The following is a 25,854-nucleotide window of genomic DNA, read 5'->3' on the forward strand; positions in this document are numbered from 1 at the left end:
TTAAATGCTATTTAGCGCTGCTTTTTGAATAAGTACTACATTTTCCTTCTGCAAATCTATCTACTGTAATAGACAGTAGTAAAAACTTTCAGATTTTAATATGGCATGAACAATTACAATTTTTACCATAATTTTCAAAAGAAAGAGGTGCAATATTAACAGTAGGGCTGAGTATTTGGTAGTACGTGGGGTTGAATTCTATCTCCACTGAAATCAGTAGAAAAAACTTACAAGGGCATGGGATTTTACTAGATAAATGCACTGCTCACCTTTGTCGGGTGGAGTTCCATTTATAGAGTGCCTGTAATTAAATGTCTCCATTATACTCAAAGACCTGTAGTCAGATAGTGTATATAGATTATGATTTTTATGTAAGTAGGGTTGCGGCCTGTGTCTGAAATAAACCATCTAGAACATTGGGAAGAAGTGTTAATTATACTGCATCAAGTGTATGATTTAATTGCATGGGTTAAATCATGTTGTAACGGTTTTGCTTTCTTGAATATTTTTCTTAGGTTTGGATCTTATAAAGATGGACATAATTATGAGCATATTCATCACTTTCATATGAGCACTCCTAAATATTTTAAACAGACAAACTCGAATGAGAAACTGATGTATAATTGGGACCAACAATAAAGGTTTGTTCCTTGAAACTGCATTGACAGCCAAAAAGAGGACATTGTGAATGTCTGTGTAATGGCTGGTGACCCTTTTCTTTAATGAGTCGTTATCACTGTGAGAGAGGGAAGACATCTGCATTTTGATAAACCAGTGTCTACCTGAGCCAGGTACCTGCTTTGTCCACAGCTAAGCAAGGGTGGGAACTTGCTTTGCTGGTAACTTCTTCAACTTTTTTGGAAGGTATCCTATATCGTGCTGTTCCAGAGTTTTCTTTAGGGTCCAGATACAAGCCCTTTCCCCCCATAGGAGCTCACTAGAACAATCATGAACCAAGAGTTTCAGCTGACTTCCCCACCTCTGATGACTGAGGCAAAACAAAATAACAGGGTGGTGTAGGTAATCTGGTGATACAAGCTGCACTGATGCTATTGCAATGAAAAGGTTGGCCTTGTGCTTTTTCAAAATAGGGATGGGACTAGTGTGTTTCTTCATAGGGAGATACGGAGTAACTGTGTTTGAAATGGGCGCGTTTTTTACTTACTGAAACATTATTTACATCTGCTGCTAGTCCACATTGTATTCTTAAATGAGTTTTATTGTAACAATTTGCAGATGATTGATATTCATAATATTGGAGAAGACACTGTGACTTTTACAGACTTTTGTTTTACAAGATGTTAGACATTGCAATGCTTTTACAAAGGGAAGGGTAAAGTACCTCCAAGTAGTTATGAGACACTTAAAGTGAACACACTGCAGAAGAATTTAAAAAAAAAAAAATCACACCCAACATGACAAGGGTTCTCAGAAGGGAAAAAAGTCGATTGTAATTTTTATTTAAAATAAACTGTAATAAACCAAACAAAAAATGCCTTGCTCCTCTGCTATGACTACATTTTTTAGCGGGACCAAACAGAAGTGGGGCTCTTTTTTTGGCCTAGGCAGTGAATTACCTACTATGTAACAAACACATAAAACAAGGTAAAATGTTTTTTCTCAGGATCTCTGGGCAATGTCTTTTATATTTAACTCCTGGTCCTTCAGTGTATGTACAGAACTTCCTTTAAACGAGCACATCTTTTGGTGTTGGCCAAAGGAAGTTTTGTGCCTGTGAGAAAAACATTAGATGGTTTATTTAAGTGACCCTCTCGGCTTGGAAACCACAATTGTGGTGTTTGCATTCAGTACTGTATGTCTTCCCAGCAATACCTAAACATACGATAATGGACACATTGTAGGAAAGAGGTGGTGGTGTGTTTTATTTTTTTCCCCCTCCTTCTCATTCTCCACTATCTGCTTTTGAGAACAGCTTAAGCTAACTCAATTTTATTGTTTCTCTATATACGCAAAGACCAGATGTGTGTTTACCCAGGCTTTCTTCTTCTGTGAAGTGAGGTAACTCCTGCCATCACCAAGCTTGTCACTTTATCCTGGTTCTCCCTTGTTTTTAAGACTGTTTTTCTGTGAATAAAACACTTCAGTGATTTTTTTGGGCAGAGGATATTTGAAAGGCACTTGAGGAATACATAGCCACCACAACTTCATCTCAGATGATATTAGAAAGCCTGACTTTATTAGTTATAATTAACCATCCATTGTTGAACTAATTTACTTCTCACCTAGAGGTGTTTGTCTTTATAAGCCCAAGGAAGTCTAATTAAACATTCCAGTTTCGGCATCCCTTAGGAAGGATTTGAAATCCTCTGAACTTGTTCTCTGTGTGACTCTCCAGCAGGACAGGATAAGTCAGGTTTCAGAGTGATGGGAGTGACTTTCTTGCACTTTGAGCAGTTTTCTTCTGCCAACAGCAGTAGCCGCTCGCTCTCCCTTCTCACAGCCTGCAGGAGCAGCTGGCACAGTACCAACATTGCACAGGGGGCTGAGTATCCTTAGTATCCTAGCTCTGATGCACATCCAGCTACAGGTTTGCCTTTCCATGGCCTGTATAAAACACAACATTATCTTCCCACATTCTCCAGAGGCTGTCTCTGCAAATACGTTGTGATATGAGTAGTTTATTCATCTGAGATGCAGGAAATTATACTCATAAAAAGCTTGAAACCACCTTTTTTTTTTCAACTATTTAATAATAGAATGAGGGTATTTTTCAATAAGTCAGACACCAAAGCATGACTTGTGCAACAGATCAGACTATACATCATCCCTGTGTGTAATCTTTGAAGTCTGTGAGCATACTTGGATTCATTTTCACAGAATTTAGAAAGTTTCATCCCATTAGAAATGTTCACATAGACATTGACAAAATCTAAAGTTCAAATATTCTCTTTGTCTGAGTAGCTTGTGTAATTTAATGTTGATGGATCCATACCTGATAATGCCTAATATCAGAAAACACTCGATGTATAATAAATGTAATGAATAGCAAGTATTGGTTGGCATTTGCATTATTTTATCAAAATGACTAAGAGAAACTATGACCACGAACTGTTTGTATACTGCTTCTACTACTGTAGTTATAATTGGGAAAATAAAACTATACTTTATTTGTCCTTGAATCTGCACATTGATCTGATTCCCTGGATCTGACTGGTTTAGAAAAAATGTGCAGTAGATCTCTTGCAATCACTACGTTTCAAACTATGAAAGAAATGTGCTAGAACAGGTCCTGCTGCAGGGGCATGTGACTAATCTTGCTGTTCTCTAATCTTATTCTCTTCATCTCAGCTTTCATAAGACAGTATGTTATGAAATAAAAAGTTTGCGATATCTTTAACTATGCATTCAGAGACAGCATGAGAAGATAAAATGTATTAAAAAAACATGTTTTATTTTCTAAAGGTTTGAACTTTTCCTGGTGGTAAAAGGTCTAAATGATATATATTGGACATCTAAATAATATGTATTCTGTTGTATTTCTGATTCCATCCTCTTTGCCATTCTGTGCAGGTCAGTTAAAGTTTCTGGGAACATACAGGAGGAGACAGCAGCCCATCAGGAGCCCACCAGTTCATATCTCAGAATAAGAAGGAAAGAGACTAGGTGTAAGACAGCAACTTCTGAGGGTAACTGTACAGGATTCTTCAGAAGGGTGGAGACTCAAGTCTCCTCTTACATATACTCCTGCTTTGGGGCTTTGGCTCAGGCATTTCTTGTGTGTGTTGTAAGCTTAGTTTCCGGAGCAGTGGTGTTGTCCCAGAGCACACTCACACCTGGGAGCTGCAGTTCAAACCTCTGAGGCTATGAAGGACCTGAATTTTTTATTTCCCGTTTTCAAAAAGGGTGTCGCAGCTACAAGCTTATTGAACAACAGTTGGGGACACCCTTTGGTTTTGAACTGGAGTTGATGTTACTGAAACAAGTTGGGTGCAGGTTAAGTGTGCAGGTGCCCAGCTCCCACATGTCCCACTAACACAGAACACGAAAACGTTCAGGGAGCTCTGTGGCCATGGACAATGGTGCTGGTTGTTTTGATGCACTTCCAGGGTTTGGGCAGAAATACTGAGCTGCTCTCTTAAGCTTGGCTGCTTAGAGCTTCCTAATTATGAATTAAGCAGATTTTTTTTTTTTTTTTAAATTTCAAACTGAAGCTGAAAACAAGAGCAACAACCTATAAATCCAATTTAAGGATTTAAATATGAGCTACCAACAGCTCTGAAACATTTTTTTCTCATGTATGTAAAATTACATTTGTTTGCAGTGTGTTACAAAAGGACCCTTAAAGTCCTGTGGAGCAAGTGTTACAAAACCAGATGTTTTTACTTAAACAAGGACCATAGTATGAGTCCATGGGACAGGGCAATTGAAATTATCCGACTTACTTGATGAGGAGTGATTGGAAAGCAGTTATATAATCTGTAGCTGTTACTTTCTGCCACCTGAGGTCCTCTTTTATCCCTGATCAGTACTGTTCTGCTGATGCCATGCAACACTATTGAGGTGTTTCTCTTCATGCTGGGGGTGAAAAATGTTTTCAGAAGCATTACATAAAGCTGTTTGAATTGTCTTTGGTATCAGTTACTTTTTCATATCTGCAAAGATTTAGAACTGCAATTGCTGGTAGATAATTTATTTTCTTACAATGCTCTGTACTGTGCTTTGTTGCTGTTTTATCTGCTTTGTTAATGTTCAGCAAATTCTACTTTGCAAATGTTTTTGTTTCAATACAGTTCCCCCTCTGACTTGTCAAACATGTAAATGGTTTGTGATTTGGGTGCCTAAAATTAACTTTCACGCTTGTTTCTAAGCAAAGCAAGATGAACAAAGGTATTTGGAGATGCAGTGGCTTTAGCAATTTGGAGTCTGGATACCCTTTTGAAAGAGAGGGTATCCACTTTCTTAAAATGCCCTCTACACCATGTTTCTGATAGCGAACAAGATAAAACTAAGTAAATGGCTCATCTTGCTCATTATAGTATTTTCCACAGTCTATGGTGGTTTTTTAATGTGGAGGCCATTTTAGCTATCAATTTAAAAAGTGCAAAGTCTTTCTCCTTAAAAAAAAAAAAAAAAGTTTGCAGTTTTAAGTTTGGCCCAGCAGTGTGTAAATTGGCTGAAGCATTTCCTGCCACTCTCCAGTTCTCAATTTATTATTCCTCTCCTGTGTGTTGATAGGAGCATTTGCACGTATGTGAGCCAAATCAGGATATTCATCTCACTGGGGAAACAAGCAAACAGATGAACAAACCCCAAAAATGTTGATTTTTAGGGTTTTTTTGCCTTTTAGGGGTGCTGGGGGCAGTCTTGCTCTTTGATTTGCCTTCCTATCTAGCTGTCCAAATGGTTGCGTTGGCACAAAAGAAAGGATACCAGGACGACTAGGATTAAGAGACTAATGCTGGAACTGCTTAAACTGTCTCTGTCCTTGAGACGGTGCTTGATCAAGCATAACCTGATTGATCTGCTCTATGTAAATGAAGTATTTCTGCATTTTGTAAACTCAGGCTTCAGAAAGAAAATATGGGTGTGAATACATAACATCTGCCAGCCTGGAGACTTGCATAGTGGTTTACAACTAGTGGTAACAAAGGAGATGTATTGGTACCTTCTCAAGGTTGGAATGAAGGTGGGTGTTGCAATGGGCCTTGCTCTTGTGCGGCAGGCCTTTTCTGGCTGAAGCATACATTCCCTGTTTAGCAGGCAAAAACAGAAAACAAAGTCTCTTTTGTGCTTCTTTATGGATTTATTTGCAGATCTAGTTTTTAACGGTCAGAGACTATACTTGCACATTCAACTATTCAAAAATATTTTGAAGTTTTGTTTGTCAAACTTACAGTATTATTTGCTTTACGCATACAGATAGTAGTGCTTACAGAAGCTATAGTCTAAGGAAAGATTTGTAAAGCCACGTAGTAGCTTTCATTATAGACTAATATAAATGGGGGAAAAAATTACAAACCTTTCTTTAGGTCCAAGTGGCTTCAGATACAACCATACAGGGTTTATGTATGCCACCTCTTTTTTTTTAGATCCGTATCAGTTTGCAGCTACTTAATGCATGGGAGAAAATTTCTTTTTTAATACATTTTTATTCTAAACTAGCAGTCTATGTGCTTTTTATGGTCAATGTGAACAAACAGGCACCCCTAAAGGAATTGTTCCTCTCAATCCAGAATTAGAACAGATCAGATGAATTGCAACTCAATGGTGCCCCTACTGGGTATAAGAGTTCGGGATGACACGCACAGATGTGAATGTCTGGCATATGGGATGTTAAAACTACCCAAGAAGTGAAACCTAGCTTGTACTGCTTTACTCTGAGATAGCTTATTATTATTTTTCAAGGTGGTACCGTAAAATACATGACAATTGCTAAGATAAAGAAAAGATGGTGTCAACAGGAAAATACCAGAGATGGAAGCAGGAAGTTCTACAGAAATAATTTCAAGGAGTTAGTGAACAGGCAATAATTTCAAATAATGGGGTCTTTCATTGCTCTGACATGGCCTTTGTACATGCCTATTGAAGAAATAACTTTCTCAAGGACTCCATCTCCTTCTCTGTAAAACAGGCAATTGAAAACACAAGATGTTGCTCTGCAAAATAAATTGGCTGCACTTGCACACTCTGACTGGTGCACCGAATAAGGCACGAATCATAAAAAAAAACTATAGCAGGTATGTGATCAATTAATTCAGGACTGTATACTAATATATTGCTCTAAAGAGACAATTACCTAAAATGTGGCACTTCTTCAATTCTGAGTCCTTGACTTTCTTTTAACTTAACCTCTTAAAGGAAGTGCAGGTTGTGGGTTTTTTTTTGTTTGTTTGTTTTTTTTTAAATACGTAATTTCTGTTTTAATACTCTATTGTGCACAGGTGGTGCTGTAGCTGTCTCTTCTCACCTGTGTTTCAGCACTGAGTAGGGCAAGGAAAGGCTGTTATCTCTGGAAGGAGAGAAGATGCTGAGGTCACATGCTAAGCAGCTATGACCTGAAAGGTGCCTTCCTCCTCTGCACTGCAAGGAGGGGAGTGCAGGGTGGACCCGTGCGCTGGATTTTTAGGAGCAGAACAGTAACTAGGAGGAGTGATGCAGTCTCATCTGCCTGCAAGGAGCAGCCTTTGGCCTGCGTGTTCCCCACCCCCCAGCCCGCTGCTGTTGTGACATTGACCCGACACTCGGGTGCGTTCAGCAGGCGAGGGCAGGCTGCCATTTTTCTCCTTAGCAGAAACAAGTAAATCTTTCTAAAATAGTTGGCGACTTGGCTATACTGAGGGTGGGTATCGCAGAGCAAAGGGAGGAGTTTGTAGCCCAGAAATCCTACTTCCCCGGCGCAGCGACCTGCTGCCGTCCTGAAGACACGGTGCCAGCCCCGGGGCCGCGCCTGACGTACGTGTGCGAGCGCTCGTTGGCCACAGCAGAGCAGGTGAGGTGTGGCCAGCCTTCGGGCACACAGCGGCCTCGGCTGGTCCCCGCAGCGGGGGATTGCGCCGAGGAGGCGGCACTGGGGCCGTGGCTGCCTACCGTACCCTCAGGTCCCCGGGCTGCCGCCAGAGCGCCCTCGGGGCCGAGCGCCGTGTAGCAGTCGCCAGCCTGCGGGCCCGGCGACAACCCGGGACGGCTGCGGCAGAAGGACCCTCCCGCCGCTCTTCAGCCCCGGGCAGCACAGCGCTCCGAGCCCGCCCTTCGGCGGCCCTCTGCGGGGCGGGGCAGCCTGGGCGGCCCGGCCCCGCCCTCTGCCCCGCTTACCCAATCGCATCACGACGTGGGCGCGGCCCTTGGCGTCTCTAGCCAATCAGAGCCACGGGTGACACAAAGTGGTGTTCTTTACACGCGCTTTCAAGGCCAGGAAAAACTGGCACCGGCAAAGCCCAGTCAGAGTGAAGGGGGCGGGGTCGCCTCAGCCTTGAGCCCAATAGGGTATCGGGAGCGGGCGGGGCAGGCGGTGGGGGGCAGGCAGAGAGAGAATGGCAGGTGCCTCATGCAGTAGAACAGCAGAACGTACGGCCTCTCAGGGCAGCCAGAGCCAATGGGTCCCGCCGGTGGGCGGGGCGGGAGGTGTCCGTGCTTGGGCTCTGTGATTGGGAGAGGGGCAGAGGGAGCCGGGCCGGGCAGGGCAGTGCGAGCGCTGCACGAAAATGCACTCGGATGCCGCCGCTGTCAGTGAGTAGCGGCAGGGCCGGGCCGGGCCGCGCGCTCACGCCTGCTCACCGGCGGCACCCGGCGCCACCAGCCTAGTCTTTCCGCCGGCAAGCGCTGCCGCCCCGTGGGGGCAGCTGCTCCTGCCCCTCACCGAGGAGGCTCGGCCGAACGCACCGCCGGGGCTCTCGGTGACAGGGGAGGCCGTCGGGGAGAGAGGCGGTGTGCGTACCTGGGGTCACGGGACCCGTGGGCCGGCGGGTACCCGCGGCTCTCGGCGGGCTCCCCCGGGGGATAGGAGGGGCCGGGGTTGGATAGGGGCGGCCCGTGCGGTGACGGGGGCGGGTGAGGGGCGCAGCAGCGGAGGGGGCTGGGGGCGCTTGGAGGGTGTGACGCAGTTTCCCCGACCCGGCTTGCGAGCGGGTGAGGCCGCGGCCGGCCCTCGTGGCTCCCTGCGAGGGAGCCGGGGCTGCCGAGAGGAGGGCGGGCGCGGCCTGCGCCGCTGCCCGGGGGCTTCGCTGCGTGGGAACGGTGTGTGTGGGGGAGGTGGGGTGGGCGGCGGTTAATTTAGCGGATTCCGCCGGGCCGGTGCGGGAGAAACGGGCTGTGAAGGGGAATGGGGGCCGCGGCGCATTGTGGGAGGTGGAGTCTCCGCTGCGGCTGTTTCGCGCCACGAGGCGCTGGGCGGGAGGCTGGGCGACTATAACTCCCAGCAGACACTGCGGCGGCACGGCGCGCCACCCCCGCGCGGGGGTGCGAGTTGCAGCCCGGCACCCCCGGCCGGCGCGGAGACCCGGGAGGGCCCGGGACCCGCCGCTCCCTGCCCGCGGCCGGGGCCCGGCGAGAGCTGGGGCAAGGCCGTTTGGCCGTGGGGCAGCGGTAGTGGGAGATCGCGCCGCCTGTGCTGGGGGAGCGCAGGGAGGGCTTTGTCTCTGCAGTATAGTTTCTGGCTCTGGTTTCAGAGCAGGCGGGACCGTATGGTGTAGGCAGGTTGCCTGGTGTGGGGGGATTACACACTTGCGTGGGTGTGGGGTAACTGTGGGGTTCGGAATAGATTCCATCCCGTGTGCTGGAGAAATGAGGATGATGTCCCGAGCACAAAGGTATCTTGGCAGAAGGATGTTCCCGATTCCTGTGAAATCTCCCAGGGCTGTGTTCTCACTGTGCAAGGAGCTGCAGCCCTGAGACACTTCATTACTGCAGAATTTGCTTATGGGAGAGATAATCAAAACTAAAGCTTTGATCATATGTGAATGAATGATGGTCTGACTTTTGGACAAAGTCCTGAAAGCAATTATGGAAAGAAATGCTGCCTAAGGCCTGGATTTTCTTGAATCCTTCTGTGTTTCTCAAAATGAGGAATTGGACAGGAACAGCTTGGTAAACACTCTGCCTTGTAAGGTTATATAATTTCTTTAGTGATTATGATTTCTTTTACCTTTATATTTGGGGATCATTATATATCGATGGTTAAGGCTATTATTAAAGCACAAATAACTGCCTCATGTCAGAAATGGAAGCATAATTTTTCTAGAAAATGCCTTCTGTTCAGTCTTTATGTGCCCTGTCCAAAAAAAGGTGTAGGTCTTCATTATACACACGTAAGCTACAGTTACAGATATTCCAGTGCTCCCTTATGTAGGATGTTGAAGACTATTTAGTGCCTTTTAAAAAAAATTCTTATGCAGAAAGCAAGACTGCTGTTTCTCAGCATTCAGCTGTTACTGGCTTCTTCAAAAATATCCCTTGGAATTATTGAATCACCCACCTGAGTATATTTTTGGGGCAGTTCACGGCCTTGTATATGTGTTATTTTAAATAGAAATGTTTTCCTTAATTAGCTAACATCGTTATCTGTAGCTTCATGGTAGCTGTGGGTTTTTTTCCTAATGGATTTAAATGCTTGAGTCAAGAGGTGTTCATGGTATCTTTACAAATTCAGAAGCTGGCTTATGATTGTTTCCTGACTGAACATTTCAACCTTTTGTTTGATCCTTCTTAGATTATTATCTGTTCTTGTGATATAAACTCCATTAATACATTTTTGCTGCATGTCAGTTTTACATTCTGAGACTGAATGTACACTTTTCATATATGAGAGACATCAACTTTTTCCCATTGTAAACATTTGCTTAAAAGCTTCTTGCAATGCCAGTAACTATAATTGAAAATGTCTTTTCTGGCAAGACCATACAATGAATTGAGTTAGATGAAGGAACAGTCTTCCTCTCATTGCTTTTCTTTGTTTATTTGTATCAGGATGCAGTTTCATTTGTGTAATTTCAGCACTTGATTTAGGTTTATTTTTGTCCAAGTAGTTTTTGTGTGAACTTTAAGGGAATTCTTATAATGTATTTTCTTTACCTTTCCCCCTAAATTTGGAGATACTGAAAACAAAGACTTTGTTTTTTTTCCAAAGCATTATTTCCTAGTTTTGTTTGTGCCTTCAAGCAGAAGAGGAAAACTCGCTTAATTTGTCTGTGCTGTGCTTGCCAAAAAGCATCGCACTAGGAAGTACAGTACATCCCATGAAAATGTTTAACTCTTGTATCCAATTTAAATACAGAGCCTTTATTAGTGTGGTTATTTCTTCTACAATAAGTAAGACTACTAACAAGGACTTCAAGCAGAACCCTGATTTTTAAATGTGCCAGCACTTTCCTTACACTGTCCAGTTAAGTTGTTTTATTTAAAATCATAGGTCTGAGGTTAAACAGCATTTCTTCTTTGGGCTTATAAAGAGACAGAAATAACTACTAGTTTGCTCAGTGTTTTATATATAGTAGTGTCTATATCTAAGTATATGTTTATCATTGTTAGAGCTACAAGGCTTCAGGTTGCCCTTGGGAACCAGCTAGTGTGGCACATGTTTTTGTGTCCCTTGGTGCAGATGTGTGGCTGCACAGACTGTGGGACTCTGCTGTAGCTGCTCCTTTCTCCCCATTAGCTGTAGGTTACCACTTCCCTTGCTCTCCTGGTAACGAGGTTTGTAGGAGCACTCTAATCCACTCAGTCAATGTGTCTGGGTTAGGTCTTGCCACTTACATAAATTGTCTAAACTGACAGGGTTGATTTTTGCCTGAAGTGGACTAGGGAATGTGCCCATGACCTGTGCTTCTGGCAGAGCTGTGGGGTCTGTAACTTTTGGCAGAGAGGAGGAAGCAAACACTGGGGCAGCAATGCTTTTGAGTGGCTGTTGCAGGCCCATCGTAATATGTACCAGATCTGCATGGTGCTGGTTACCCTAGTAGTGCATACTTGATAGGGTTGCATTTCTGCTGAATTAGCTAGAGCATGAGATACAAAGTTTTTATTAGCTTTATGCCCTTTGTAGGAAGACAGATGATACCTAATCTGGCATGAAATTAAGAGTAGTACTGGCAAACAACTCTCAGACCATAGTAGCCAACGATGCAAAATTAATTCACTGACACTTTTTGGAATGAATTTGATGGTAGAGTTATGAGTTAGACTGGATCAACACTTTGCATCAAATGGATGTAAAATTGGTCCTATACTAAATGAGTTGTAGCTCAATTTCTTGTGTTTTTGAATTGTAGACTGAAAGAGTGTCTGTTCACAGTCTGAATAACTTGAAATCACTGAAAGGCTGTTTGATTTGGTAGTACATGCTTTAGAAATAGATTTAAATTAGCTCTAATTGTCCACTACTTTTACTCATTCTTTTCCAACTGGCTGGTCACTCCAGCTTTATTATATTCTGGCAAGCATTAGGAATGCTTATCTAATACACAAGTGGTATTTGCAGCAACAGAAACAGCCGTATTGCACCAGAAATGCAGTTAGTGTTAGGTCTTTTCTATTAAAAAAGCCCATTGAACCTACCCCCCAAAAAACCCACCCAACCGAAAAAACCCAAACCCACAAATCTGTAAAACCCTTAGTGAGCCAGTGTGCAGGGTTTTTTAATCTATATGTTAAGATAGCATAAGTTAACATAGCTCTTATTTGTTCTAAGTCAATTTAAAGTAAATGGAAGTGCATTCAAACTGAAGTAGCAGTTACACAACTTTTGCACTGCTTAAATTGCTCTGAAATCCTCAGTGAACTTTAAACTGCACTAGCTCTTTTTGTAAACAGGCCTTCAGATCAGGGTGATTTTTAAATACCTAGGTAGAATAAAGTAGAATAAGGATTTGTTCCGGGGGGTGGGGGGAAGATTAACACTTTTCACTGTCTTCATAACATGCAGTAATTTTAAAATATTATTTTGCAGATAATGTGGGTGACTGCCTACACGTGGTAATAGCAAATGTTACAGTTGACTCTGAAGTCTGACCTTAAAATGATGAGGTTTTAGCGTGTTGTCATTTCAACTGCATTTTGTTGTTTACGTTTGGTGTTTTTTGTAGTTTTTTTTTTTTTTTTAATAGCTTAAATCACTTTTGTGTTTTGCTTCAGAACATTTTAGGCTGTTATGTTTGCAAAATATACACAAATTTGCAACTGTGGATTAGGATACCACTGGTGTCAGCAGTAGCTCTGAGTCTGGTATGGCTCTGCGTGCACGTGTGCAGGAGAAATGTCCTGCGGCGCTGTGTCTCTAGCTCTAATGGCTGGGTCCTGTTGCTCCGCAAGCTAGGTGCATCATCCCACTTTCCATGTAATTGCATGTCCTCACTATCCAGGCTGGAATTAACTTCTGCTTTCCTTACTTTCTGAATCATGCCTTGTGTTTAATCCCACCAAATGAAGGGAGACCCTGCTTTTCAAGCCTGTTCTACTCTGCCTGCCCTTGCCCCTTGCAACCTTGCTGTCACATCTCGGACGGGAAGAGGGCTCTTCTGCAGGTGCCTCTGCTAAAGGTTGTCACTGCCTGTGTGGCTTCAGCTGCAGGCACACTGGAAATGAATTCTTAATCCTGTCTTGGGCAGGAATGCAGAATCGGCTCCTGGCTGCTCTGTACTGTAGTTTCGGAACCTCTGTTTTTAGGTTTGTTGTGAAGTTTTTGAGTAAATGAAAGCAAAAACTGCCGCATGTTTTTCTTTTGTTTTCTGAACTTAGTAAGGAGTATAGAAATTCTGCTTCCTGAACATAAGTATTAAAGGCTTTCACCAAATGTACGTTTCAGATCTGAACTTCCAAGTTCATTAATAATAGAAATTGTCTTACTGTTAGGATAATTATGTAAAGAGACTGTAGAGCATGAAATGGTGTAGTTCACAGAATGTTAAATGATATTTTTTTAGATAAGTAAAGTTTATTTATTGTAAAGCTAATTAAGAAGGCAGTACTTTGAACTGTTATTTCCAGTACTACTACAAGTTTTCTCCAGTTCTATTATTTGAAACCAAGGAAACCAATTAAATAAAAAATAAAAGCATAAACATACAATTTTCATTTTCAGGAATCCGTACCTAGCGTGTGTTTTCTGATTTTTTCTTGAGAAGGTTACACAAAATTACCCACAGTTTTTGTCAGATATACTATGACTATTTCCATACTTAGTTTTTAATACAGAGTTGTATTTATAGTGTTTATCTGGCATGTCTGTCTGGGATAAATATTTTTGGGCCTTCTGTTACTGTGAGATTTTTGCTCAGAAAAATAATATAGAAGCTTGTAAAGGAAATTTGGAGTCAGCTACGTATCTGGTGTAGTACTATTGCTATTTTATTGCTAGGTTTTTAGTAGTGTTTTTAGCTGCACCGTGTAGTTGTGTTTTGTCCAGGCTTTAGAGTGATAGTTCTTTTTTAGGTATTCATTTGTAGTTTCATTTGAATAGTTCCCTCCATTAAAAAAAATGACTTGACCTTTAAAGTTTCTTCATTACAGATAACAAAGCAGAATATTCAAGTTCTGTTCATCCAAATATTTTGCTTATATTTAAGATATACTGAGGTTTTTTGTTTGTTTATTGTATTTCATATGTTTGTCTTAATGAGGGGGTATAGAACAATTTTTGTCTAGTTTGTCAGGGAAGCAGGCCAAGCTATCTGTTGTTTTTTTTTTTTCCTCTGTGTAACTTTCAGGTCCATAATGTAAACCATAATCTATAATATTTTAAAAGGTTTTTAAAAAACTGTTTGTGTTTTACATTTAAATTGTATATGATTGTGAATAATTGACTAACCCAGACTTCAACACTTGATGTTAAGTGTTAATGAGAAACCGCAAACAAGGTTTAATTTCCATGATATTAGGTTGGCTCTGGAATTTCTTCTGGATTTGCAGTCCCTTTACTCAGACTTTTTCTCTCTAGCTGTTACATTCCGAATTATTGCAAAGCGTTTAATACCATTTGGAATTTTCGTTGCTTCAGTCTTTGCTAAAGATAAGCTAACATCTGCATGAAGAATAACTTCATCAAGAAAATATGCATGCTTGTTTGACATACACGTCTTAAAGTCATAGCGAACATTTCAGTGCACCTCTTTTCAGGTCAATAAATTGTGTGGCACTTTGCTATAAAATATTTCTCTGCAGGACAGATGTACACTTGATCTGATTTAACATGTTTCTGCTGCCACAAGAGACTTACTTTGCTCCCACTTGGGAGGACCTTTGCTGTGTCTTGCTTTAACCCTGCTTATCTGGTGTTACATCTCCTTGGTGATCTCATTCAGGCCATGGAGCTGGCAGGATTGGTTTGTAATTTTGGGAGTAGGATTCCAGGGGCAGGGGGTTGACAGGGGATCGGGCGGGCACAGCTGGGAGGCTGAGGCAGCAAGTGAGGAATTTGGGGCAGTTTGGGGAGAGAACACGTCCCTGAAGTGCGCAGTTGCAGCCAGCTGCTCATCGCTGGATTGTCGTGTTGACTATGCCATTGTCCCTTGGGTAATTCTCAAGATGGTGTTATTTGAGCTTTGGAGGTGTTTTTTTTTTTTTATTCTGTTTCTTCAAAAACCTTTTTTTTTTTCCAAATATGCTTTCCAATAGCATAGGACAGTTATTGTAGTTATAGCAAATACTCTGACCAGTTCAGGAGGTGACTGGAGCTATAATTTAACGTACCTAATTCATTGGCTGCTGCTCGTGCTTGTTTTTATGACAGTTATTGTAGAAGAAGCCTGTTCTTGGTGTTGGATAATATCCCTGTTTTGCAAGCTTCCCCTGTGGAAGAGAGAAAACTTTAGGCTCTGGTCCTCTGTATTTGTGTGGATAAACCGTTATTTGTGGAACTAAGGTTTGAAGCTTGTTCTACATTTGTGTAAACCCCCTGAGTCCATCATAATTGTGTAACCTATTTTTGAAGTAACAGTTTAAAATCGTAAGGATATTTCCAGTAGATGTATGAAACATATTGGGATGAATGATGTATTTTGCAGTGCCTAGGAATGTTGTATTTCAGAGACAATACCTAATATATATACAATCCTAACTTTAAAATATTTTTTCTATTGTTTTCAAGAGTACCATCTAAAATTACTGTTTAATATTAGTTTAGAATAAAATATTTGGTCAGTGTTCTCAGCTTGTTACCTCCAGTTATAACTGGTTTCTCTAAAGACTCATGTTCCTCGTAGATTTCAGGCTGAACAACAAGGAAAATGTTAAAATTAATGTTGAAGAAAGCTTAGTCTGGTGCAACAGTTTACAAAATAACTATAACCTTTTAATCTTGCCCTTCTCAGAATGGCTATTATGTCATCCCCCACTGCCCTTTTCTAAAAAAAAATCCTTTAAATGGAAGGTTGACTAAGAAACTTGTGTGTTGCATTGTTTCTTTTCTTTTCTTTTTTTTTTTTTTCCTTCCAGAATGGTTCTACCTAGTATTGTTTGACTAGCAGAAATTGTATTGCTGTAGTGATGGGTTGGGGACAAATACATTAAGAATTAGGTAGCAATTAGTGAAATGATACTCTCTAGCTAAAATAATAAATGAAACATATGATTCCTAAAGGTATCTTTTTTTTAATTCACCATAACAAGGGAATTCCGTAGTGATGTATGTAACAAATACACTTAACAGCAGGTGGTTCCTTCAGATCCACTTTTTAACTTCGTAGCAGATGATCCACTTCAGATGCACTTTTTAACTTCATAGTTCACTGACCTGGGGATCTGTTATTTAAAGATTACTTTGTTTATCCTTAGATTCTGGTTCGTCTTAATTCTATTTTGAGAGCATTCATTTGAAATGCTAGGGATGGGAATACGGGAATTATGTTTTTGACCTTACTTGCATCATGTATCAGCTACTGGGGAAAGCCAACTGAAATGTTTCCCCGTATAAATGCTTTAATGCATTAGCTGGGTGGTAACACTAGGCCTATACAGCTTTTAAGGTATGGAAGAATTGTGCTTGAAACAGTTTACTTGTCATATACTACTTGTCTCTATTTAGAGTGGTTTTGTGCACGAGTTCTAGTGGAGTAGTGTCGAGGGTTAAGATAGCGGGGTGACAATCAAACCCTGGCAGATGTATTGTTAACCTCCTCTCCCCCCCACTTCCCCCTTTTGCCCCTCCCTCTCCCCCCTTCCCACTCAGGACAGGCGATCGGGAGGGAAAGAAGGACAGAGAGAAGAGAGTTGGAAAAGTTAAAGATGTTTTACTAATGCTACTAATAAGAATAGAGAAAATAATATAAAATATACAAAACCAATCTTGTAAGTCTCAGCAACTGCAGAGCCAGCGCCCAAAGTCCTGGATTGGACTCTGTAGCCAACCGGAGCTGGATTCAGTCTGTCACTAGGCCTCAGTTCGCAGGGACGACCAGCAAGGTCCTCTCCTAATGTCAGCCATGAGGAAAAAAGGGAAAAAGGAAAAAAAGGGACAAGATCCTCGTGATCTCCCACTTTTATATGAAGTATTCACGTGAATGGAATGTTATACACAGTTGGTCAGTCTCTCGATCACCAGTTTCTCGTTGCCCCTCTCGCGAGATGTCCATCCGTGCTTATCAATAAGTTTGCATTCCATTGCTAGGTTTAACCAAAACATGTGTTGGGTTCTCCAGGAAAATGCAGCTAATATGAAGGCTTTAGCTGACAGGCAAATTCACTAAAAGAGAAATTTGTTTTTAACAAAACCAGGACAAGTAGCTAGTTTATTTTTAATTTAAATGGGAATATTGTATAGTTGTTGGCTGCCTTTGATCCCTGTCAACTGCTCTGTGTCCAGCTTCTGAGATTCTGGTTGGTTTCCATACTCTTTGGCTGGATCACAGTGGATTTTTTTTGGTAAATTACTTATTTTTCGGTTTTGTCCTGGACACATTTCTAGCAGAAACAGGGTGTTTAAAATTATAGAGAAAAATGACTTTCTCACCTTATTACAACTGAAGCAAACTTGTGTGTTATTATTGGAACACAGAAACAAAGGTAACATCTATGCTGTGGCTTCTTTCATGAACTGTCAGGGTATTTTATTTTTGGTTTTATTTGCTTGGGTCTTAACAGCTGCTGTATTGCGACCTTTGGTTCATTATACAAAAGTCATGTTTCAGCTGTGCAAGTGTATTCCAGTTACTTAGTTTTGCAAGGAAATTAGTATAAAGGCAAGTATGTGTGTATTAATAAAATTATTTTTTAAAATAGCATTCTTAGTAATGATTTTAGAATGTTACATGATACTTAAATTGGTTTTGGAATAGATGGAACAGAAGGGCTGGGTAGCATGGGAACTATAATGATTCCCAGTTTAAATAAAAAGAGTTGTAAATATTTTTTAAAATATAATTTTGTACTTAGCTTATTGTTAGCTATAGGTCTGTTTTGCTAGGGGGTCATCCATGCCTTAGGAAAAATGCATATGTAGGACATATTTTGCAGATTTCACTTACTGATTCCACTTGGTGTTGAAAATGTTGATGCTGAAAAAGTGTTTGACATGGCTTTTATTTCATAGTCATGTGACGGCTTTATTAAACTACTAGAACATATGAAGATCTCTGTTGCTACAGCTGGAAACCAGAGAATTTAAAACTTTTGCTTTTTTTTTTTTTTTTCCCCCTCTAGATTTTCAACTGAATTCTCATCTATCAACACTGGCAAATATTCACAAGATTTACCACACCCTCAATAGGCTGGTAATGACTTGCCATTTTCTCTCAGCAGAATAGCTAGGGCTTTAGTCCAGCATCGTTTGTGACTGAAATCATTAAGAGATTACACTTTAAAAACTATGACTGCTTTTTGTATGAGAGACTGTTGGTTTTGAATCTGTTAAGAGATAAACAGTATTAGTAAAAGGTAAAAGATTAGTCAGAGTGGTGTTTAAGCACTGTTCACTGCAACACTGGATTTAGATGTTTTCTCCATGTAAGAAGCTTTTCTAGATATATCAGATAATGGTAATCATCATCATCATCATAATCCTCCAGTTTCTTACAGTTCTTGTGGAAAGCACATTGAATGAGCAAGCTGTCCTCTTAAAACCATGTGAAGAGTGAAACAAGATTTTTATGAAGACTGCCCCTACTTGTTTGCTATGCATTTACATTTGTTTTATTGCAACTACAGCTGGAAATGCTGATTTTGCTTTGTACACTGCAAATGTAGTTAAAAACACACTGCCTAAAAAAGGGGGTAACTTGTTTCCAAGATTTCAGTTATTTTAAAATAATTTTTCTTTAGAACATACTGTATTTATTAACGGAATTGTTCAAACCAACAATGCAAAATTCCCCATCCAAAGGATAGTTATTTCCACTCTTGAAACGTAATTTGAGATCAAATATATTTTTCAAATCATCTAAAGATTATCCTTGAACTTACTAGATAAATTTGCAAGGGTAGTTTTTTAGATAAATATGATCTGAAAACAAGAGGGCTCTGCAGTCTTAGCTAGCTGCTTCCTAAGTAATTACGATTAATATTAATATCAAATAAAGGTTAAAAACGTGACTGAACAGTGAAGATCACCATCTTGTTTAACTGTATCATTCCTACTCTCTTGCAGAATCTGACAGAGGACGTTGGTCAAGACGATCACCAGACAGGTATTTATAGGGATGTAGCAGAAATCAATTGAAACAAGTTAAATACGCTTCATCAAAGAAGTCTTCCTAACATCGTTGAAAAATATATTTTAGAAAGCTAAAGGAGTTCTAGAAAACAAGTGCCAGGATTTTTTAAAGTTTTCTTCAAAATAGATGTTTGTGCTTTTAATTTATCTGGTTGTGAAGTACTTGCTCAGGTTTCAGCTGTATCTGTCATTTTACTATTTCTTAGTGTAAGTACTTTAGAAGTCTTCAAGAAAAAATTCTCTCACTCCTTGGACTCAACCGATTAGACTAGCAGAATATCCATGTTCTTACAGTGTTTTGACTCTTGGAAGAGCATGAGTGAGAACAGAGCAGAAGCAAGACCAATCTTGTGGCTATTGTGATGCCTGTGACCGAGTTTAAATGCTGTGCTCCAAACAACCCAGCTGTTTTCTTGAGTGGTTTTGATGCAGGCTGTTCCTGTTTCTTGTGCAGATTTTCAGGCAGTGCCTAAGGATTATTTATTATTTCCAAATCTCTTTTCTGTTCAATAAAATGTCATCATTTTTCGAGGCTTTCATCTCAGGTGGCTGGTACTAGCTTGCTGCCATTCTTGATTCATCAGCATTTGTCCTTTCACACTTGTTACTTGTGAGCTGGTGTCTTCCTTGATTTCTTTTTCTTCCTTCCTTTCTGTGTTTCAGGCATGATACCTAAGGAGGAAGGAAAATATCTTACTGGCTTCAAGCCCCTGTCACTCAGGAGAACAGTTCTTTAAAACTGACCATATCTATCCTACTATCTGTCTCAAAGTTTTTCTCTATCCTGAGGTGCTGGCTGTGTTTGCTGATGTTAACCTGAGTGCTTAAGGAAGTGGAGAGAGCTGTCAGCTCCTTCTTGAGATTTCTTGGACACACTGACAAATCTAGCACACTCTTAGCCTAGAGCAGTGAGAAGAGATGCAGAGGACTGCGTTGTTTGGGATCGGACACAGCTCACTTAGGGCTCGTGTGCTTTCCTCCATACTGTGTTATGCTGTTTCATAGTTAAGTATCTTACCCTAGCCACGAAAGGCTTCTAGCAGATGTTTTCCTTCGGTGTGGTCAACCATTTGATACTTGAAATAAGCTGATGATGTAAATGAAAAACCTTGTCAAGAGAGGTTGAGGCAGGTAGTTCAAGACAGTCGGAGGTTTTATCATCCATATGTTAAAAGTGATGTCCTCTCCTATCTCTCAACGAAGGCCTGGAATTTTCTTCTTTGTGATCCAGGTGCTCAAGCTAAACACAGATACATACTGATTTCACGTGTGAAAATACATTCTGTAATCTTTCGTTACTTTTGATCACAAAGAGCCGTTGTGAAGCGTTGAGGTAGTGCCCTTCTGTTACTAACCAATCAATAAGAGTAAGCTTGGTTCAGGTATTGGGAATTTGTCGTATCGCTTTCCTAGCACTTCTGTCATAAAGGTCAGTAGAAGAGATTATCCTCAGAGCTCTCATTATGGAAAGGTGTTTGAGCGTGTTGATTTCAATGAACTGCTTTATTCTGGCAGTCGTGGTTATCCTACTGCCTGCATTGTGTTGGTTGAATTAAATTATTTCAAGAGTTTAAGCATGCCCACTGAATGAATGTGGGCATAAAATCTCAATAAATAATGTAATTTTTTTTTACAACAGTGATAAAAGAACCTTTCAAACTAGAAACAAGTGCGAAATCAGAACTGAAAGTAGAGCTCACTACTGGCAAGCTCCTCATCTTCAGATTTCATTCCAGTATTTCTTATGCTTCTGTCCTGTTGTAGAGGAAGACAAAGCCCTAATGTTTGCGTAACTTCCAGTCTAATTCAGTCAAAATATGTACTTGGTTTTCCTCATATGAGGACAAATATATGTGCAAGGGGCTATTTTGACCATTGTGAATGTAGTACAGTGCAGTCTCCTGTGTGCATTTGGTATGAGACTTGACACTTCTGAAACATCATAACTGGAGAGCCATATGGAAATCTTTAAAATAATTACTTTTGCAAATTGTTTTATTTTGATGTACTTACGTTTTTGGAACTTATATTTTTCAGTATTACTGACCACATAATAAGAAGTGTCAACACCTTTTCATTTTGTTACGCAATTTAAAGTACTGCTTAGATGCTGTGAATTTGATTCTATGTCCAGAACTGATTTGAAAGTTATAACTCTCTTACCAAAGATTCTTTGAGTGTTGCCAGACTCATCTGAAGAGGAATTTTTGGGTTTGAGATTTCTCTCCTTCTCTCCTTCCTCCCTCTCCCCCTTTTTCTCACCAAATTCTCTGGAGCAAACTTCATCCTTAAAGATTACTGTTCATTTTCTGACATAACTATCCTGGTTAATGTTATTACATTGTGAACCCTGCTTTTGGGATGACATAATAAATGCATATCTAAATTTGGTTGAGATCTCTAAAAGCTATTTAGAAAGACTGAGTATTATAGATTAATATTTATAATGAGCTTTTAATGCGTATGGCATTTATTTCAAAGCAGTTGTTTCTGATCTAACGATGAATATACTAGATATCTAAATTACTTTAGGCAAATTGTATCTTTTTGAAGTATTAGCCAGATTTATAATTCTGGAACCAGATCTTAAATATCTGAGAGCTAGAGGGTGCCAGTTTAAAAATGCCTTCAGTTATTTGGGAGCTAAGATGAAGCTCACTTCAAAATTCCAGTCACCTATATGATTACAGTCTCATAAAATATGTTAGCATTCAGTGTGTGTATATATCTGAAAAAGAAGGCAGACTGTAAATGTGTCATGGGACTTTGCCTTTTCAGCTGTTGTAGGGGTAAGAAAAGCAGCTTTTTAGATTCTCTAAAAAATGTCTTTTTTTCCTGGTATGTATATGCATTAAATTGGAAAGCTCTCTCTAGAATTTGGAATAATAGTTCTTGCTATGTCATAACTGGAAATCTATCTACTTTTTAATAGCTTAAAGTCATTATTTGTGTATTAAATTGTGACTTATTTACCTATTCAGACTACAATGTCTTTAAAAGGAAAAGTACACTTCCTTTTGTCACGTGGCTCGTTTAAAATAACGAGGTAATGTCTTCAACAAAAACAAGGCTTTATTGCTGTTTTTGAAGCATGATGGAGGGGGGGGGGGAAATTACTTTTGCCTCTACAATTTTTTGTGTTGTTTTAGAGAAGAAAACCCTCCTGAGTCCAAAGCAATTATGTAGTTTGGAATTCAAGGTAGAGAAGATGGTTTTTCCTTTTACAACAAGATGGCAAGCTGTTTGATGTTTTGATGAGTATCTTCGTTTTCTCATCTTGTATCTGAAAAATTATGATTATTAACTGTGCTTGTGGTGGTCTTGTTGCATCATTAAGTGAGCACCTATATCTTTCCAGTTGCTCCAGCATTCACAGTTTCTAATTATTTTTCTTTTGAAACATCCCTCTATTTAAGCATCCGAAGAGCAGGATTATTCACAGGCATTATCTAGAGAGAAGGTGAAAATTACATGTCTGTAAATCACTTCTATAGGGAAATAGCTTGTAGAATTCTTATTTATTGACCTCTGCTCTTGAGTTGATATTTCCCTTTGGTAGCTTTGTCTTCTGCAAATTGTCTCCTGCAAAGTTGGAAGTGCTGAATAGAACGTTTGGCAAACAACATTTATGCTCGGCAGGCTTTTGGCTGATGGTGGCCTATTCAGCAACCATTTGGAGGTTCTACCTTGCAAATGCTAGCTTCAAATGTCAAAAAAAGTGAGAACTAGGAGGGTTCTGCCAATCTTGAGTTGAGACCCAGGAGTAAGAAACTTTGAAGATAATCACATCAGAGAAGTTGCACTTGGTAAGTAAAGTTCCTGTCAAACTTTGCATGAAGTCAGAGGGAGCTGCATGTTCATTTGCAGATGATCAGACCTTTGAGAAGTAAAATTAGTTATGAAAGGCTAGACCTAGAAGTTACATCTAGAATTAGAAAGCTCCTTGTAGGAAAGGCTACTATTGATGCTACTTAGTGAGCTATACTGTAAAATAAGAAGTTGCAGGAATTTAAACAAAAGCCTCAAACTCTGATAATTTTTAGCTCTAGATGGAAAAAAAAAAAGATAGAAATATTCCTCTGGTTTAACTTTCATATTTTATTACAGGGAAATCATAACTGCACTACAAATCCCATATGCTCATTCTAGTAACAAAAGGAAATACTTTTAAAGTAGCATTCTTGAACTGTGTGTTTTAGTAGTTTAGAGATCATTCAACAATTAAAATACAGTGAAGACTTGGCTCCAAACCTCAGTCATTAAGATGTTAAATCTCTGAAAGCATGTGTAATATATTTGTTCGCCTGGCGTCTGTGTGTATGTGTTTGTGTGTGAGAGGGGTGTAGCTGTGCATTTAATAGCCACTTACCAATTTCTGAGCTACCTTTTCTTCCTTTTCCTGTCGGTTTGAGAGCTGCAACTAGATCCATTCAAACCAAGAAGGGGTACAAGTTTTTCATATGAGTCATTGGAGAAATTTGGTTGTGGTGAATTCTATTGAAGGTTTAAGTTATAAAACAAGTTCAGTGACCTTCCTAAAAATGTCCTATCATTTAATGAGGAAAAGATTTCAAGCAGGAATTCTTGGGTTAAATTATTTGGTTTGTATGGGGTTGCAGATCTGACAAAATTATTTTCCTGTTCTACAGCTGTTGTATTTTTATTTATTCTGTCTTCATCTTTTGCTATGCTTCTCTTTTCACAGAGGCCTTGTGTATTTGTTTTGCCAATCAAATAACCAGTAAACTGGACAAGCCCTGGCGGGGCAGGGGTGGTGGGTGTTCTTGCATTCTACCAGCCTCCAGTGCCTGTGGCCATCATAATTAGATTTTTTTTTTTTTTGATAGAAAGGCATTTAAAAACAATCAAATTGCTCTCAAAGGAATGAGATAGCTACAGGTTGTGTTCAAGTGCATGCATATTTTCTAAAACAAGGTGTTTATTAGCACGTTTTTATTAAGTTTAATGTGTGAGTCTGGCTGCCGCTAGCTGTCTGTTAAGTTCTGGTGTCATCTTAAGTGTTTTTAGTTTCTGTCGGTTTTCAAAAAATACTTACTGGCAAAGTCTTTAAAAACTCAATCTACAAAGCCATAAGGCATCACACTTTCAATAACTTATGGGAGTACAATTTTGCAGTATCATTAATTTGCAAGCATAATCGGGTGGAACAAATGACATTCAGCAGTTCAGGTTCCTTAGTTTCTTTGATCTGGATAGTAAAATGCATCAGGCGTGCTGTGAATTTTTGATGGTTCTGGCTTACCTGTTTCAGATATATCTGATATTGGTGAGGAGTAAATAAATATTCTTGTTGTTAATTTCCTTTTGTAACAGTACTTCTAGAAGTATATTCTTCTGATGCAGCCATTATGATTTTTTCATGTGATAGTTGTTTATGGAGTATAATGCTTGGAAGTTTTTTGAGAACTAGTTAAATTATAATTTGAATTTACAATACTTTTAAAACTTTATTTCTAAAAGATAGTGTAACTATGACCATACTTTCCTGGGAAGATGCTGGGGTGGAGGAACTTCAGGGTTAAAAATGAAAACCATATATATAGGAAGGATTTTTGAACTGGAAAGAGTATTTCCTCAACTAGAGAGATTAATTTTCTTCTTAAAAGAAATGAATATAAAGGCAAGACCAAAGAAGGCTCATTAAGTGAAAAAGCTTTATTAGCTGAAACCAAATCAGTTCATCTTGATGTAAAAATTGGTTTGAGCATCTTGCCTAATTCTAGAAGACTCCATACTTTCATATGCTTAATAGTTTCAGTGCATGTTTACATGTAGCAAAGCCTATGAGGCTGTAAGGTTCCTTACATGTGTTTCTCCTATAACAGGAGAGAGACTTTCAAAGATACGAAGAATAGGTAAGCAAAAGATTGCCGTTAGTGTTTGTTGGGAATTGGGCTCTGATTTCAATCTGCTCCCTTGGTGTCAAAAAGTAGTCAAAGTTGATTGCTTGCTTCTGTGCTATGATTTTAAAATAAAAGATTTTGTGGGCATCTTAGTAAAGCATAGCTAAGAGAAGGTAGTGTAGGCATGCTGGAGTTCTTCATATTTTCTTGCAAGTTTCTTTGGCATTGCTTTGTGTCTGGAATTTTATACCTCACCTTTATCTTCCTTTCCTTTTAAAATTCTCTGCATAAGACTTAGAGCTTTGATAGCTCTTTGAGGTGCTCTTACACACACCTTTCTCAGTTGTCCATGTGGTCTTCAGTATATGAAACTAGGACAAAATTTTGCTTGGAGTGTTGGCTTGCTGTTTTCATGAGACAGTGAAGGCAATTTATCAGCTTGGTGTGGTCAGAAGGGCTGGTCCTCTGCTCTTTCTTGTGCTAATGTACAGAAAATTGATTTTTTTTTTTTTAGCTTAGGTTAATTACCTACAGGTTTGGTGAGCCGGGTTGGCACACTGAAGAGTCACCAGTGCTGACAAAACAGAGACATGGGAGCATGTGGCTGAGAGAATGGGAGGGAAAGTCTACCACTTGATTGGCATCTGTCTAGAACTGGTTGTTTCCCGCTTGGAGACCTTCATTATTTAAGAACTCTCCAGTCCAAATGATACAGCCAGCCACTTATTTTTTCCCATAGTGGTTGCTGAATGTCTCTCCTCCCTGCTCCTGAAAGAAAGAAAAGAAATAAACAAAGAAACAAACAAAACCTTTCCTACCCCTTGCTGTCTGTATCATTAAAAATTTGGGGCTTAAAAAGAAAAAGGTTTTGCTTTCTAGAGGTAGGTGCTCTAGTTT

At 40.0% G+C, this 25,854-nt stretch overlaps 2 protein-coding genes across 13 annotated transcripts in view; both read left to right on the plus strand.

The window, feature by feature from the left end:
• Positions 1 to 4,752, plus strand: part of CWH43 (cell wall biogenesis 43 C-terminal homolog) — a 31,893-nt gene extending 27,141 nt beyond the window's left edge. Inside the window, exons 16-17 of one of the 2 annotated variants that reach the window (XM_065837209.2) lie at positions 516 to 641; positions 3,532 to 4,752. In XM_065837209.2, the coding sequence (XP_065693281.1) occupies positions 516 to 639 (124 nt within the window). In that variant the 3' untranslated portion in view covers positions 640 to 641; positions 3,532 to 4,752. Of the gene's footprint in view, positions 1 to 515; positions 1,483 to 3,531 lie in introns of those variants that run through there. The other variant, XM_071807480.1, reaches the window with a different exon arrangement.
• Positions 4,753 to 8,087: 3,335 nt separating this feature from the next.
• Positions 8,088 to 25,854, plus strand: part of DCUN1D4 (defective in cullin neddylation 1 domain containing 4) — a 60,648-nt gene continuing 42,881 nt past the window's right edge. For 2 of the 11 annotated variants that reach the window (XM_071807486.1, XM_065837070.2), the window contains exons 1-4: positions 8,088 to 8,187; positions 18,085 to 18,155; positions 19,028 to 19,067; positions 24,940 to 24,969. In XM_071807486.1, the coding sequence (XP_071663587.1) occupies positions 8,163 to 8,187; positions 18,085 to 18,155; positions 19,028 to 19,067; positions 24,940 to 24,969 (166 nt within the window). In that variant the 5' untranslated portion in view covers positions 8,088 to 8,162. Of the gene's footprint in view, positions 8,188 to 8,245; positions 8,388 to 9,247; positions 9,267 to 18,078; positions 18,156 to 19,027; positions 19,068 to 22,732; positions 22,900 to 24,939; positions 24,970 to 25,854 lie in introns of those variants that run through there. The other 9 variants (XM_071807488.1, XM_071807490.1, XM_065837072.2 and 6 more) reach the window with 7 other exon arrangements.

Source organism: Patagioenas fasciata, chromosome 4, assembly GCF_037038585.1.
Source record: "Patagioenas fasciata isolate bPatFas1 chromosome 4, bPatFas1.hap1, whole genome shotgun sequence".
Taxonomy (NCBI): domain Eukaryota; kingdom Metazoa; phylum Chordata; class Aves; order Columbiformes; family Columbidae; genus Patagioenas; species Patagioenas fasciata.